The sequence below is a fragment of the Ammospiza caudacuta genome, chromosome 14, assembly GCF_027887145.1.
Source record: "Ammospiza caudacuta isolate bAmmCau1 chromosome 14, bAmmCau1.pri, whole genome shotgun sequence".
Classification (NCBI taxonomy): Eukaryota; Metazoa; Chordata; class Aves; order Passeriformes; family Passerellidae; genus Ammospiza; species Ammospiza caudacuta.
This window is the reverse complement of record NC_080606.1, coordinates 2,880,736-2,897,015: the sequence shown is the minus strand read 5'-3', so window position 1 is coordinate 2,897,015 and position 16,280 is coordinate 2,880,736. Positions and strand designations below refer to the sequence as shown.

Sequence of the window (16,280 nt, the reverse complement as noted above, 5' to 3'; positions counted from 1 at the left end):
ACTCAGGGCTGGGCACTGCCAGGGAACTTATTCCTCATGTCCAGCTAAAACTTCCCAAGCATCAGTTCCGCTGGTGCCATTGCTGGGCCCTCGGAGAGGAGCCTGGTGCATGCTCTGACACCTCCTCTTAGATATTTATGGATCAGCCGTCTCCTCCTGAAGCTGCTGAGCCCCAGCTCCCTCAGCTTTCCCCTCAGGGACGCTCCAGCCCCGCCATCACCTCGGCAGCCGCGGGTGTGCTGAGCTGCGGAGCCCGGAGGGGCACACAGCGCCCCGGGTGTGCCCACAGGGCTGGGCAGAGGAGCAGCACCGCGTCCCCGCCGTCCCCAGCACACAGAGCCGGCACGGGCGGGCTGTGAGGGGACAGCGCGGCCAGAGCAAAGCTCCCTCAGCCGGGCTCGGCACGGGCGGGCTGTGAGGGGAGTGGAGCCGGAGCAAAGCTCCTTCAGCCGGGCTGTGAGGGGACAGCGGCCGGAGCAAAGCTCCTTCAGCCGGGCTGTGAGGGGACAGCGGCCGGAGCAAAGCTCCTTCAGCCGGGCTGTGAGGGGACAGCGGCCGCAGCGCCGTTCCCTCAGCCCGAGCGCCACTGCCCGCCCGCCCCGCTAGGGGGCGCCGCTGCCCGCAGGCCGCTCAGCCGAGCGCCGAGCGCGCCGGCCCCGGGGCAGCCCGCGCAGCCGCGCGCCGATGCGCGGCGCTGAGGGCGGCGGGATGGCGCTGTGGCGGGGGCTGCGCTGCTGCCGCCGCGCCTTCGCCTGGGTGCCCGTGCTGCTCATCGCGCTGCTCCTGCTCTGGTCCTACTACGCGTACGTCTGCGAGCTCTGCCTCGGTGAGCGCCGCCCGTGCCCAGCGGGGTCCCCGCTCCGGGCCGCCCCTCGGTGCCGCCGGGGCCCCCGCGGAGCTGCGGGCGGGGGGCGCGGCGGGCCGGGGGCTTCGGCTGTTCCCCTTCTCCTTCTCCTCTTCCTCTTTCCCTTCTCCTTCTTCTCCTCTTCCTCTTTCCCTCCTCCTCCTCCTCCTCCTCTTCCTCGCCTTCTCCACTTCCTCCTCGCTCTCCTCATCCTTTCTTCCTCCTCCTGCCGTGCCCGCGGTGTGAGCGGGGCCCCGGTGTCCCTCGGTGTCCCTCGGTGTCCCGAGGCTCCGATGCCGGCAGCGATCCGTGCACAGGGACAAACACTTCAGTACGAGCCGAGCCCTGCTCGGGATCAGTGGGTTTAGGATGTGCTGCCCCGCTTTCCGCAGGGTTTGTGCCCGGCCGGGCGGGCTGGGGGTGCTGTCTGTCGGTCCTGGGCCCTGGTTCTGTCTGTCCCTGGAGCAGGGAGGTGGCGTTTGAGAGGGCTGGGACGGTGATCCCACCGTGAAAGGCGGCGTTGTTGTGATTTGATAACGTCCAGATGTGATTTATGAGCTAAACAGTAACAAACATCAGTCTGTGCCCTGCCTTACAATGGTTTTATGTTTGTATTCTGAAAAGGAAAGAAATAGGTTACATGGGATCACGCTCAGGCGTGGAATTGTTACAGTATCACAGAAAACACTGCATTTGAGAAGAGGAAGTTTTATGCTGGCTAGTAATTGTATATTTAATGTAACAACTGTGTAGTAAGTTGGAAACTTTCTTATGTTTGTTATATTTGTTATATCTGGTTTAGTGTGCTATTGGAAAAAAGAGTTGTTAGCTCTGGTGGAGAGAAGAGCTGGAAGCTTGGAATTGTGAAATTGTGAGAAGGAGCTGTGACTCCTCAGGACAGAGTAAGGCAGACAAGTGAAACCAGACGTCCCAGAAAGGATAGACTGAGATGTTCCTGGGGCAGGAGCTGCCTTCTGGCGCTGCACAGCAAACATAAATCAGGTGTTTGTTAGGGTTGGCAGTGCAGTGAGACCTGCTGGTGTTTTCTCCATGGGAGCTAGAATGAAATGCAGCTTCTTTGGTCTGTTTTAATCAGCAGCTTGGCAAAGCCCCCAAACACTTCATCACATTTATCCCATCTCTGAGACCGTGGGCTGTTTCTTTCAAGAATTCACATAGGATGATATCTCTGAGGTGCATGGAACTGTCATTAGAACATGTGACAAAAAATGTGGAGCATTTTCCTGGAACACTGTCAGTGTTTTGAGATGTGCTGTGCAAATTCAGTAATCCTGAGCAGGGGCTGATCCCGGGTCCCAGTGCAGCTGCTGGAGGAGGCTCAGGTGCTTTCAGTGAGGTTTGGGTTGGGCTGTGCTGCTCCCCAAGTGCAGGTTCAGCTGGCAGGAGCTCAGCTTGCTGTGTGGAATCACAGCTTAAATTCATTCATTTGCCCACACCCACCTGGTTTTTTTGCCTCGTTTCTCTCTCATCTCTTCTATTTGTGTGTGGAGGAGTTTATCTATGCAGAAGTTGCACTGATTGAATTATTTCAGGATTGGAGCATGAACTGTTGGCCTGTGCTGTTACTTGCCAAGCAGGATGTCTCTCTCTAATTTCTAACCCAGCAAGGCTTGCTGAGCTGGCTGCCTCTTCTCAGCTGCTGGGAGCCTGTCAATAGTGAATGCTTTGTCTGGAACCTGGATTTGCATTTTCAGCTGTGCTGAGCTGTGGGGATGTCTGGCAGGCACCTCCTGATGCTCTTTGAGCTCTCAGTGCTGGGCTGGCCAGTGAGTCACAGGAGGAGGCCTCAGTTCTTGTTTGCCACGGTGACAGCAGTGATCCTCCCCAGAACCTTTTGTATCTCTGTGCTCTTGTCTCAGGTAAATCCTTAGCCAGGCCCTGCTGCAGGAGGGAGCCAGGCACTGCTTGTGAACAGCTCATCGTAGCTTGATTGGCAGCAAAGCAAAGGGAAAACAGAAGGTTTCCTAACAGTCTTGTTTACCTAAAATTGAGTGGGCAGAGAAACAACCAAGATTCGGTTTCTTTTTTCATCTCCATTGCTGTGTGGCACAAAGCTTTGTCTTCCAAGCAATGCTTTATCAAAATATCACAGAACTCCCTGTTTTCAGTTCAAAAAGCTGTCCTTGTCTCTTCTGTTAAACTTGCATGCTGGCTTTTCAGATAGTGGATGGATTTTCAAATAGTCACTGCAAGAAGGCACTGAACAATGCACCTTCTGCTGCTTGCTCAGAGGCTTCTGTTAGGAGAGCCTTTTCTCTCATTATTGTGAAGTAAAAAGGAGTTGTAAAATTTCTGCTGATAGGTAGTGTAAAAAAACAATGAACTCACTGCAGTTGCTGACTTGGCCAAGGCTGAGAAATTTAGAAGTTTTTAATCCTGCTGATGCAGAAATGCTTTGGGACAGTGCTTACAATGAAGAGTCAAGACCACCTTGAGATCAGTAGAAAGCAGCTGCAAGTGTGTGGCAAATACAGAGACACAGGTGCTAGAGGAGCCCTGGTGATCTTCTCCCTGTCACCACAGGATTGCTTTTATCATATTTCTAATGCAAAATGTACAGAATATATTTTATAAGCAGGGAAAAGACAGCACAAGTAAGAGTGAGTGAACATCTTGCTGTGGGTGTGTGTGTGAGTGAAGAGTTCTTATGGATACTTTTGGTTTGATGCTGAGCTGTGGGCTCTCTCTTTGCCTCTTGAATGTGAACATTTTTCCTAAAATGGCTGTATTTCACACAGAAATGTTAATTGTCACAAACTTCTCTGGGATTCATATTTCCTCTGTGGACACTTGTTTTTTTTTCTTTTCCAGTGACTGTGAGCAACCCTGTGGAGAAAGGTATGTGTGATAATTTATTATTTGCCATGCAACCCTCATGTAAAAGGGCTCACAAATGTTCTGGCTGAGATATCAGAAATATCTGCTGTCATATTTTTAAGGTCCATCCTCTTTCAGTGTTTCCTTCCTGTGACTGCACCCTCCTGAGGCACTCAGCATGCTGAGCTCCTGGGTGCCCTGGGAAATGCTCTGTCTGGGCAGAGCATGGGAAGGCTCTGATCCCTCTGACGCCTTGAGGAAAAGCTCTGTGTGTATCTGTGCACACCCACACCCCTCTTCTCCCTTTCCCTTTCACATTTCCAGAGCTGATTTTACAAGCCAAACAGAAAATACAAGTTCCCATCTGCAGCCCACCTGGCCTTTTTTGCTGTTCTGGTTGATCTTTCAGTGAAAGCTATTTTTGCTAAGTTTTTTCCCTCAGTTCTGGTGCCCACTAACAGATCCTGAGTCACAGCACAGTAGGATTGCTCAGTGACACTCTTGAGGTGTGTTGGTGGAGGTAATGGCCATGTTCTAAGAGTAAGGACTCAGTGGCTATTTTAATATTTTTCTCCTTCTTTGGATGCTTTTGGCTAATCCAGGTGTTCTCTTGGTGACTTTGTTCTTCAGGGGTTGTGAAGGACAGGAGTAGGTGTAGTGTGAGCTGTTCCATGAAGAGCAGTGCCAGCTGACATTTAAACATCCTCCAGATTGCTGCATCCAGTAAATTCCTCTATAAAGCAGCTCAAATGTTTGAAATTGCTACAGAGAAACTGCAGAAAGCAGGATGTTAATGACTGAAAGATGTTAATGGCTGCTCTGCAGAAGAAAGTTAATTGTTGCCTACTCTGTTGGTGCATCTCCAGGTCAGCTTCCTCTGACGTGCTGCTAGGCTGATCAACAAAATTAAACCTGTTGCAAGATTTATCTCCCTCTATATTAATTAAAAATGGCTCAGCTCCACCTGTAGTGTGAGGATAACATCTCAAACCAGCTTGGAGCATGAGAATACTTAGCTGTGATTCACAGCTCCTTCCCACAGTCCATCACATCCTTGGGAGATGTGTCCCATCGTTTGCTGTCTCATTAGAAACTCTCACTGATGCATTTGGCCTTTTGTACCAATTTTCACACAGGAAAAGAAGTGTTTTGAAATAGTTAAGAAGTGTTTGAATTTTAGATTTCTCTTTCCAACTAGTTATTTTAATCTTATTTTCTGGAATTTGAAGCTTATATGAAAAGGGGAAATGAGATAGTTTTATTTAAACACATTATTTCATTGCAATAACAGTCTTGTAACTTTGATAATGTCTTAATGAGCTGAGTTAAAGAAATGGCAAATAGTCTGTGCAGCTGAAGGACAGCTCCTTTGGCTCCCTGTCCATGGAAAGCCTGCAAATGCCAAAGGAGTCAGGTTTGCACATTGAACTGAGACTGTTCTGACATGGGCTGGTTTGCAATTCTTCCTCAGTAATCACAAGCCCTGTTTTGATCAAATTCAGGGAAGTTTTCCTGATTTATTGTATCAATTGTAGCAAATGTAAAAGATGTTTAATAAGAAATTGGGCTTTTTCTGGTGATGTAAAGCTCATATTATTTCTGCTCTCACAAGAGGATCATGGTGCAGGGGTGGGCAGTGCACACTCTGCTTCCCACTGCTTTTAGCAACAACTGAACCACAATACTGGGAGGTGCAAAATTCACCTTTGCACTGCTCAGCAGCAGCCAGATGTGCTGGGCTTGTGCCTGGGATGTGGGGAAGAGACAGGAATCCTGTCATTGCCAGGGATATGGGGCTGTCACCTGCCCTGTGGGACAATTCTCTGACAGCTGCATCTTCCTCTCCCCCAGAATGGGATCAGGTGGAGCAGGGGAGGCTCTGAGTTTGGTCACTCCTGAGCTCTGGGTGCTGCTGACCCTCAGCCATGAGGTTTAGCTGGACTGCAATAATGGGTGGCACTGGATGGACATCTGTCCTTTCCTTTCTTCCTTTTTTTTTTTTTTTACTTTGTTGTGCAAAATTTGAATTATGCCCATTGTGGATGAAACCTTTGCTTAAGAAGTCATTACTCTGTTTCTGTTTATTTCTTTTCTCGTTTTGTTTTTAGTGGCCTATCTCGTAGTATTCCATATTCTCTTTGTGCTCTTTGTGTGGACATACTGGAAGTCTGTTTTCACTCTCCCAATACAGCCAGGCAAAAAGGTAAGAGAGCCAACACCTTTCATTCCTTGCAAAAGAAAACCACAGATGTTAAAGAGAACTCAAAAATCCTTCAGTCTTCAGTTGATCTGAAGAGGAGAGTCAGAGGCAAATGTCTCTTAATTCTTTTCAACCAAATATTTACTTTGTCATGTTGCTTGGGTTACTAGATTTACCTTTTTTTCACATTTTATCTCTCTATGAAATACTAATAAAACACTCAGACTGAGGCAGCAAAATGAGGTCAGTATTTGTGTGGCACTCCAAATATACTCAGCCTTGCTCTGATCCTGATTACAAGAATGTAAATTTATAAATAACAACTAATCCCGGTTTTAAATATTAAAAAAGGTTCTTGCTCACAAGAGAGGTGCTGAATGTGTTATAAAGGTGAGTAATGGCATTCATCTAGGGTAGCAATAGGAGCAATTCTAGTAAGTTGTTTTATGAGCCTTAATTTCACTTTTTCATTTCTTATTGCTGTCTCTCGGTATTCTGGCTCTCCAGCACTCACTGCCTCCCTTTGTCTTCTTAACAACCACATTTCCCGCTGAATTAACCTCAGGAGGGGGAGGTAAAAGCGTTCCCAAGCTCAGCTGGATGTGAAAGGCTCGGCTGGGTGTGAAATGCTCTGCGGTGCCCGTGCTGAGCGCTCTGTGGTGCCCTCTGCTTGCAGTTCCACATGTCCTACGCTGACCAGGAGCGCTACGAGAACGAGGAGCGGCCCGAGGTGCAGCGGCAGATCCTCGCCGAGATCGCCAGGAAGCTGCCGGTGTACACGAGGACAGGGAATGGAGGTCAGCCCGGCACGGAGCCCGAACCCCCCCAGTCACAGCCAGCAGCAAGGCTGGCACCCAGAGCATCCTGCTGAGCAGCAGCATTGCCAGGCACCCACTGACTCCTGCCCTCCCTTGCTCACAGGAAAAACAAAAAAAGCCTTGAGCCCTTTAATTCAGTGCAGTTCCAGGTGCTGCCTTTGAGGAGCAAGATGTCAGCCTTTGGATTTACAATCCAATAGCCCACATGTGCTGTCTGCATTTACAAATAGAATAATCAAATCTGTCATAATTTTTACTTAAAATGGACTCCGGCTTAGGGATGCAGCACATACTTCTGTGACCAGTTTTCTGTATTGTGTTCAGTGGTTAAATGCCTGCTGCACTCCCTTCACAGCTTAAAGAAATTTGTGTTCATATTGGAGGCTCTGACCTGCTTGTTTCTGTCAGGCAAGCCATTTTGAAGCAGAGAACTGGATTATCAAAATGAAGTGTAGGTAATTGAGTAAATGTGGATGCAAGTGTGCAGCTTTGGTTTGTCACTTTTGAGCTGGCTGTATGAGTTAGATCAGGGTTGGTTAGATTTGGGATAGATGTTAGGAAGGAATTCCTTCCTGTGAGCATGGTGAGGCCCTGAAACAGCTTCACAGAGCAGCTGTGGCTGCCCCTGGATCTCTGGCAGTGCCCAAGGCCAGGCTGGACAGGGCTTGGAGCACCCTGGGACAGTGGGAGGTGTCCCTGCCATGGCAGGGAATGGAACATGATGGACTTTAGAATCCCTGCCAACCCAAAGCATTCCATGGTTCTGTGATTTTGTGCTTTCACTCATTGTTGCCCCATCTGCAAGTCTCCATCAGAGTTATGAGTGTTGCTTACCTGATTGTGACCTGCAGCAAACACCAGGTCACCTGCTGAAGTGATAGAGGAAAGGAAAAGAATAGTTAGGAAATGAGCACAGTATCAACTAACAGAGAAAAAAAAAAAAACCAAAACACTTTTCCATTGTTTTAATTTGTCTCTGACTGCAGGGATTCGGTTCTGTGACAGATGCCAGCTGATCAAACCTGACCGTTGTCACCACTGCTCTGTTTGTGCCATGTAAGTCATGGGCTGCTGTCATCACAAGGTTTTGGGAGTGGGCTGCTCCTTCAGGTGTCTTTGTACACAAAAAGGTTCCCCAGGGTCTTTGTCCCAACTGCAGCTCTTCTGCTCTAGGGCAGAAATCATTCTTGTGTCTCTTTATCTCCACAAGGAGCAAGGACATTGGTTGGTCTTCAAACACTAAGAAATGTTCCATCTTAAAATTATATCTACCTCAAAAAACTTGGAGACAGCATCATTTTGAGTATCTATTGTGTAGAAACCTCACAAAAATCAAAGTTTTGCTGTTGATCTGCAGTTGGAAAAGAAGTACCAATTAAAAATCTTCCATTTTTCTTTTTTGTCTTTTTGCAGGTGTGTGCTAAAAATGGATCATCACTGTCCATGGTATGTCCTAGATAACTGTTTTGTGGTTTTCTGAAAGGAAAGGTTACTTAGATATATTTCTTATGCCTCTCATGTCTGTATGCCTCTCACATTTTAGGCCATCCATCTCTTTAGTTTGGGAAACTTATAAAATAATTGCACTTTGAGATTGCCTGAAATTAAATTTTAACAAATCATTCACATTCGCTCCATAACCCATGTGTAAAAATGCTATAATATTGATAAAGTTTAAACCCCAACTGCTAATTAACTCATTAACTATTATTCAAATTTGAAAGGAACTCCAGCTTAGCCTTTCCTTTGGGCTCTCTCAGTGTTTCAGCTGCACTTGGGGTGCTCCCAATAACAACAATTGCACATGGATTGTTTCTGGACTGATGATGGTCAGAGACAGTCTGTGCAGAAAGCTGCATGGAATAATTGAGCTTTACACCTTCCAGAATTGCTGCCACTAAATTTCTTAAATTCCTCCTTTTTTTTTTTTTTAAAAAAAAAAAGGAAGATTTAAGAATTCAGAAACAACCCAAACATTTCCCTACCTGAACCTTCCTGGTGATCAAAATTGTAGAAGATTTTCCAAACCTGAGTTCATACACAAACACCCACTGGGGTTTTTTGTACATCCCCGTGTTCCTTTCTAGAGCTCTCCTGTGCATGGACAATTCTAACCAGGGTGGAGTGAATTGGGCTGTGTGTAACAAACAGGCAGGGCTGAGGTGGCTCCTGAGCTTTGCAAAGGAATAAAGCAGCACAGAACTCCCGGCTCTGACTTCCTTGGCAGACAAGAGGCAGACAGGAGGAACGAGCTGCTGCCTCTGTGACCCATTTCCCTGTGGTACCAACCTCAAAACAATTCCAAAAATCGGAACTGTGCTTCTCCTGGGCCCAGGGAAGGGTTGGAGGGAAAAGCAGAGCCACCGGTCCTGTTCCCTTGCGGCCACTAAGGGGAGCTGCTCGTTGGCAAATTGGGCTGTGTGACCCAGGGGTTCCAAACCCCCAAAACTGGTTCGTGCTCTTTGTGTTACACCCACTGTGTACTGCACCAATCCTGATTTCAACTTTGCTTTTGTCCTCCAGGGTGAATAACTGCATTGGATTTTCTAACTACAAATTCTTTCTACTGTTCTTAGCCTATTCTTTGTTGTATTGCTTGTATATTGCTGCAACAGTCTTCAAGTATTTCATTAAGTATTGGACAGTAAGTCATGAAATCCAGTTACTTTTTCATCTGCTCTCAGTCTCGTGGGCTTTGGTGACTCTCGGTGCTCTGTTGCTCTCAGGCAGTGGAGGGGCTGCATTTTCCTGGGAGGTGTTTCCTGGGCCCTTTGGGACTCCACCTCCTGTTACATGTTCATCATGCACAGAGCAAGAAGCCAGGAATTTCAGACTGTAGATTATTTTCTGGCAGAGAGGTGCTGTCCCTTCCCTGTCCTTGTGTTTGCATGGGTGTACCTTGGAATGTTTGGCACTGATGTGTAAGATCCTGGCAATGATTTGTACATATTTACTGAAAAGAAAAAAACAGGTAAAAAACCCATGTTCATTTTCTAACCCCCACAGGCCTCCTTTCTCAGTTTAAAACCAGTGACCCAAAGGAGGCTTTTACTCAGTTACTACTGATTGTTTCTGTGAAAGCAAGGCCAGCTGACAGCTCCAGCAGGACACTGGCCCTTGGTCTCTATTTCTGTCCCCTCTCCTCAGTACCTGTGTATGTTTGTGTTTAGGTACCTTGGCTGTGCACTAATTGTTCCCCACGCCCAGCAAGGCACAGCCCTGAGCCCTGGATGTCCCCAGAGCCTGCCTGTGTCCCTGCTGGGCACCTCTGGCCCCTGGCTCTCCTGCTGCAAAGGGAAAGGAGCCTTTCTTCTGCTTGGAGTGTCCCCCTTGGCTTTTAACCCTTCCCTATCCATCTGTGCTCAGTTCTAACCCTCCCCAATAGCTGCAGATATGGAGGGCAGGTTTCTCTGGGCTTACCTTGAGCAAGGTGCAGAATTTTAATGTATGCACAGGAAACTCAGCAGAACTTAATCAGGGCTTCAAGAGCTCCTGCCTGCTCATTTCCCCAGGCACAGGGTGCTCCTCATGCCCACCTGGGCAGCTGTGCTGGGCTGGCTCAAGGGTTAATAACACCCCCCACTCTTTGTGCTGTGATACAGGAGGGGAAATGAACCACATTCATTTCTTTGTCTCTTTTTGCTTTATTTAGTAATGTTCACTTTTGCCTGTAAATTTTGAGAACTCCCAATAGGAGTTTTAGAATTATATTTCTAAGTACAAATAATTTCCATCTTTAATTTGTTCCCATCACTTGTTCTGTGTTGCTTTCCTTTCCAGGGTGAGCTGACCAATGCACGCTCCAAATTCCACATCCTTTTCCTTCTCTTTGTGGCAATCATGTTCTTTGTGAGCCTCATGTTCCTGTTTGGCTACCACTGCTGGCTGGTCAGCAGGAACAGATCCACTCTGGGTAAGGCTCTTCTGTCTCTTCCTTCTGGTAAGACACACCAAAGGTGCTGTAAGAAGAAAAAAAAAAAAAGAAAAAATGCATTTGTTCTATTTCTGTATATTCCTGCTGGTTTATGAGGAGAGGAAGATTTAAGATCTTGGTACAAGCTGCAGAAATTTGTCACTGCAAATGAGCTGCATTTATTAGCTGGTGTGACAAAAGCTTTGTTAGGGAAACCAGAGCCTAAAAGTGTAGAAGTCCAATTATAAAAGTGTTATGCATATGTGAAACTGTATTTGCTGTGAAATGAGTGCAGCTTTTCAGGAATAATGGTTTATTCTTGTACTGGGGTGCACCCCAATCAGCTTGGTGAGCTTGGGAAACACAGTGTCCATCTTTACTGATAAAGACAAATAAGTTGTGACTGTAAAATCAAAGAAATTATCATCTAAAACAGTATCATTTTGCCAAAGTTTCTTTACTTTTCCTCAGATAAATGTTCAACTTTCAAAGCTTTTGGGATAAAGTTTTGTAACAAAACAGACACTGTCAAGAGAGAGCAAACATTCTGATTTTATCAAGTTATTTACTTCAAAAGTCATTTCATGGGGCACTGAAGCTCATCTATCCCAAAACATCAGACCTGTGCAGCAGCTGAGCAGGGAGATCAAACTGTTCCTAAGGCACTCAAGGTTCTTCTCTCCTCTCTTTTTTTAATTTTATGCCCCACCAGAGCCCAGAGTTTATTTGCATTTATTTGTCCCTAGTGCTTTTTCATTCTAACATTAACAAATGAGGTGATTTAAATCTGCAGTGCCACTTCTGGAATATGCACTGAACACCAACCTACTTCATCCTGCATGCAGAGTTTTTTACCTAGAAACTTTTACTCTCTGAATTCCATCAAGTCCCACAGGAAGATCTTTTAATTCCATTCTCTGGATGAAACAACCCCTTGTGGGTTCTTTGACTGTTCTCTGGGTTCAGTTGCACAACCAAATTCTGCCTTCAGCTGGAAGTCTTTACAGGCTGTGCAAAATGGGAAAACCATTATTTTGAAACTCTGTATTGCTGTGTATCTATAATCTGTTAAATCGTGTTGTCTTTAGATGGTTATAAAATGCACAACCCTGTTTCAGTGTTTGCCATTGATTTTCATTTTTTTCCACCAAAATTGTCTCTGTTTGCAGAGGCTTTCTCAGCTCCAGTGTTTCAAAATGGCCCAGATAAAAATGGATTCAATCTTGGCTTTGTGAAGAACCTCCAGCAAGTGTTTGGGGAAGAAAAAAAGCTCTGGTTGCTGCCTATTGCCTCTAGGTAAGTAACCCTGCTAAAAGTTGATGTAATTACAGTTTCTCACATTTTGTGTCCAGGTTTAGGTCACAGGAAAGTGGGGGTTTTATGTGTCTTTGAGTAAGAGTGGGGCCACTTCTTGTTGGGTGTCACCCAAACACAAGTGAGATTTCTGCCCTGAAGAATCTGTGGGATAAATTGATAAAATTTATACCTATTAATGGCTTAATTTTCATAAATGTTTTCCTTAGTTCCCCTGTCACTTCTAACTGTCCACATTTTTCCAGGCCTTTTTTCTGTATTCAAATTACTTGACCAAATTATCACATTTACCTTCTGCTAAAAACTACTTGATTCCAGGCCACGAATTTCAACTTTTGTACTGCAGAGACCTTGAAAAAATTGAGAACCAAAATGAAAGACAAACACAGTGCTTAAAGATGATTTAAAGTAAACATGGGAAATACTGGCAACAGAAAACTTTGCAGAAAAAATGTAGAGAAATTGTCGTTTTTTAGAGTTTCTTGCTGCTTTTGCAGTGTCCCTCTGTCCCTTTTCCATGCAGCCAGGGGGATGGACATTTTTTCCCCATGAGAACCTTGAGTGAAGCTCGGAACCCTCTTCTGGCAAATGAGGAGCAGTGGGAAGAGGATGGAATAGATGAAGAGCCTCAGGGTAAGGAATTAGTGAAATTGCTTCTCCTGATCTACAGTAGCCAATAAATGAACTATAAGAGATAATCAAATAAAAAAACTGTGTTGGTGAAGTCCCTGAGCAGCTGGGACTTGATTAATGAGCACAGACTAAAATAAGCTCTGCTTTGGAAACAATTCTTTTTTTAATAACTTTCTACTTGCAGGTGAATGAACTTAAAAGGTGTTTCAAGGGTTAGAGAAAGTGAAGCGGCCACAAACTGAGAGCATTTACATGTAAATGTTGCTGCATGCAGCCCAGTTATTTGGGATATAAAGTGGTGCCTGCAAGGAGGAGAATATTTTGATTTTTTAAAGTGTATTTATCCTGTGGCAGTGTGTGAAATCAGGCATGCAAACACCTGAGTTCAGGGATGCATTTAGGAGGCTGCTTTATACTTTGTCCAGCTTTATTTCCAGTGTAAATTTACCTGCTCTCCCAGGGGGTTTCTATACATATTGGTACTTACACAAGGTAACACAAATGAGTTTTTAAACCAACAAAATTTGCTTTAAAATAGCAAACTATGGCATTTCTGTGAATTTTTAATGATGCTTAAAATAACTCCTTTAGGAATGAGTCAGAGCTTCTTCCAATTTTTACAAACTTTAAATTCCATGAATAAATAATTAAATCTTCCATATGAAAACAGTGGCAGTGAGGTGATTTTTGGCTAGATCAGACCCCAGACTATGGTCTGGAGCTTATATGAAATCTCCCAATTTATAGAGCTTATAAAATAACTAACATTTCCAGGCAGTTGAACTGGATGATCACTGTGGGTCCTTTCAACTGAAATATTCAAATTCTCTCTTACACAGCAGAGGTAAATCAGTAAAAGTGTCTAGCCAGAAAGACCTGAAATGTTCCATTAGAACTGCAAGACCTTTATTTATCTTTGTGGCTTTAAAGCTTGTGACTTGGTTATGAAATAAATAAAGCCAATAATAGAGTAATCTCAGTTAAAAACAGCTGCTCAGTTCTCTCTGACAAGTGGTTGTCTATTTTTGTTTGTAATTATCCTTAAAAACACAGTCCCATGCTTAGTGAAAAATGTATTCTCAGTGAGAAAATCAGATTTATTTGTCTCTAACTGCTTTGGTTTTCACAGGTTCTGGTGAGGCCCCATCCCTTGCCATAGAAAGGGAGACATAGCAGTGTGAGCACACAGTGGTGGAAAGCTGCATCAGAAAGGTCAGTGTTTCTTTCTTTATCTCCCTCAACACCACTGCTCTGCAGGGACTGGGGAGGTGATGTTGAAAAGGTTTGGGCTTTAGCAGGAAAATATTTCTCCAGCTTGCCCAGCAATCCCTTATTCAAGGGGCCCTGGAGGGCAGCAGATGCTCTCAGAGGCCCTGGGCTGGGTAGCACAGGTGACAACAGAGCCCAGCACTCTGTGAAGGGGAGGACACCAATCCTGCAGCTCCTGTGGAAAACAGAGCTGGGACAGTGGCAGGATGGAAATTCTGGGGTCTGTGGGAGGTGTGGGAAGGGGCAGGTGAGGTGTTAAACTGAGCACAGCCAAGGTGCAGCTGGGGACACAAGGAAGTGCCCTGTAATGTCACATCAGCTGTCACTCCTCTCCAGGCTTTCCCTCCCCCTGGGAAAGGTGGGTCTGACGCCAGCTGGGGCAGGTGCTGCTTCCAGAACATTCCCTGCTCTGGCTTGGAGAATGGTGGAGATGCCCCACCCACCCCCTGCCGCAGGAGCTGCGGGCAGTGAGGAGGGCACAGTGTCCTGCTGTCCAGGGGAATGGAACTGATGAGATCCCAGCAGCATCCCCTGCTGTCCCTCTGGCAGGAGGTGGAATTGCCAGCTGGGCTTTGCCCCTCTCAGTTCCAGGGCAGGCAGTGACTGCTGAGGCAGAGCCCTGCAATCCCTGCCTGGCTCCCTTCCACACTGCTGTCAGTGGGTGTAGGACTCTGCCTTGTTCCCCAGAGTGTTTTCTGTCAGCAGTGAGGGCTGCATCCTGCCATCCCACCAGGCCAAGCAAAATCAGCATTTTCCTCTTGTTCTTCATGGCTTTAAAATGACTCCCAAAGCCCAGATCAGCCCTCAGTCCCTCATAACAGCAGTGCTATGGTTGCACATTTGTATTTCTTTAAATTTCAGCTTCTCTCTCAGGAGCCAACATCCCTTCTCTTGGCAAGGACTTCAGTTTTGAGGGGCAGAAAACAGGTGGATCTCCAAGATGAGAAAACATCCTGAAGTATTGTCTGATGGGAATCTGCATTCCAGAGTGCTTCTCCAGGAATCCTGCTGTCCAGATGTCCCAAGGCTTTATAAATTTAAGTTACAGAGTTAACAGAACAATTTTACAGAGTGATTGTGGCCAATCTTTGGCCTACTCTCTTTTTTTTATAAATACTATCTATTTTTTATTCAGAACAGGTACAGATGTTGATGCGAGTGCGTTCCGAAGGCCTTTTCATTTTGCAAACATCAGGGACTCGAGCTCTTGAAATTCTTCCAAGCCATAATATTCTTGGGGATGGTTATTTATTTTGAGGCTGATTCTCCAACCTTCTCTGACAAGTGGCATTTTCTCATGTATTTAAATTCTGAGTGAGTTCAGCTCAATGCAAGACAGACCCAGTTAAATCTGGCCCAGTTAAATTGGGAGCTGAATGTAAAAGTGTTGAAAGCAAAAGTGCTGAACATGCACATGTACATGTGCAGCTGTGAGTGAAAATAAAATATTCACATTGCCAGTATCAAGATTCAAGAATATTGTGGCCATAGATTTTTTAAAACATTTTTAGGGAGGGTGTTATTTTCCTGGTGTTTGGGTTATAGTGCTCTTGCATCCCACTTGCAGGCTTCTAAAATGCAAAAGGGAACTTCAGACAGTCCAGTTGGCATTAATTCCTAGGGTTAAAATATCATCTCATTCCTGGATCAGTGTTTGATGGAGATTTGTGTGTTCATGGAGTCAGAAAGGAAGATGTGAATTTGAAATATGCACTGAAAGTTTGGCTCCAAGAGTCATGTTTGGAGTTTCACTCCACAGGGGTGGCTTTAGCCCCAAAATGCTGAAGACACAACTGATATATTGAATTTTTTCAGACTTCTTCCCAGCTCAGTGCACTGAGTGGCTTCAGGGGTTTCTGCACTAAGAGGTGATCAGATTTGTTTCTGCATTTTGCTGCATTTACAGTCAAAGAGGTGAATCCCTGTTTCTGTTCTGGGGCATGGAACTGAGACTTGGCTGGCTGGATTATGGATATTTTTCTAGACCTGAGTCCTTTTTTTTTTAATCTGCATGATTCAGCCCAGTCCATCATTCTTGTTTGAATTAGGTGCATGCTAAAAGTATTGGTGTACTGCCTCTAAGATCATTTAGTACCATTTTCTATCCCATTTTTGTGTTTGTTATCAGCCCACTGGTGTTGGCAGTGACTACAGGAGCAGCTGTGCGTGACAGGAGAAAGGAGCTGATGAGTGAGGTTGGTGATGGAGGCTTTGCCTACAGAATAAACCCCTTTTTCCTCTGTTCCTCTGCTGCAGGGATGTGTTTGTGAGCCAGGAGAGCCTTGCAGAGGTTCCTTCCCTAAGAGAAGGTTTCACTCCTGGCTGATCCGTGCCCTGGGATGGAATTTTGTCCCTCAGCCTCTGCAGTGTGTGTGGAGCAGTGCTGACCTCCCTGGGATGTGTCACTGCTGAATTTGGTTGTGAGGGGCCCAGGTGGGCTGGCCCAGGCTC

At 45.8% G+C, this 16,280-nt stretch overlaps 1 protein-coding gene across 1 annotated transcript; it reads left to right on the top strand.

The window, feature by feature from the left end:
* Positions 1 to 684: 684 nt before the first annotated feature.
* ZDHHC15 (zinc finger DHHC-type palmitoyltransferase 15) lies at positions 685 to 15,292 on the top strand. The gene is made up of 12 exons (XM_058813944.1): positions 685 to 826; positions 3,677 to 3,703; positions 5,791 to 5,885; positions 6,559 to 6,679; positions 7,687 to 7,756; positions 8,114 to 8,146; positions 9,224 to 9,344; positions 10,481 to 10,613; positions 11,783 to 11,909; positions 12,451 to 12,560; positions 13,690 to 13,772; positions 14,691 to 15,292. Exons 1-11 carry the CDS (start codon positions 685 to 687, stop codon positions 13,731 to 13,733), a joined length of 1,023 nt encoding a protein of 340 aa, XP_058669927.1. The 3' UTR covers positions 13,734 to 13,772; positions 14,691 to 15,292.
* Positions 15,293 to 16,280: the final 988 nt, after the last annotated feature.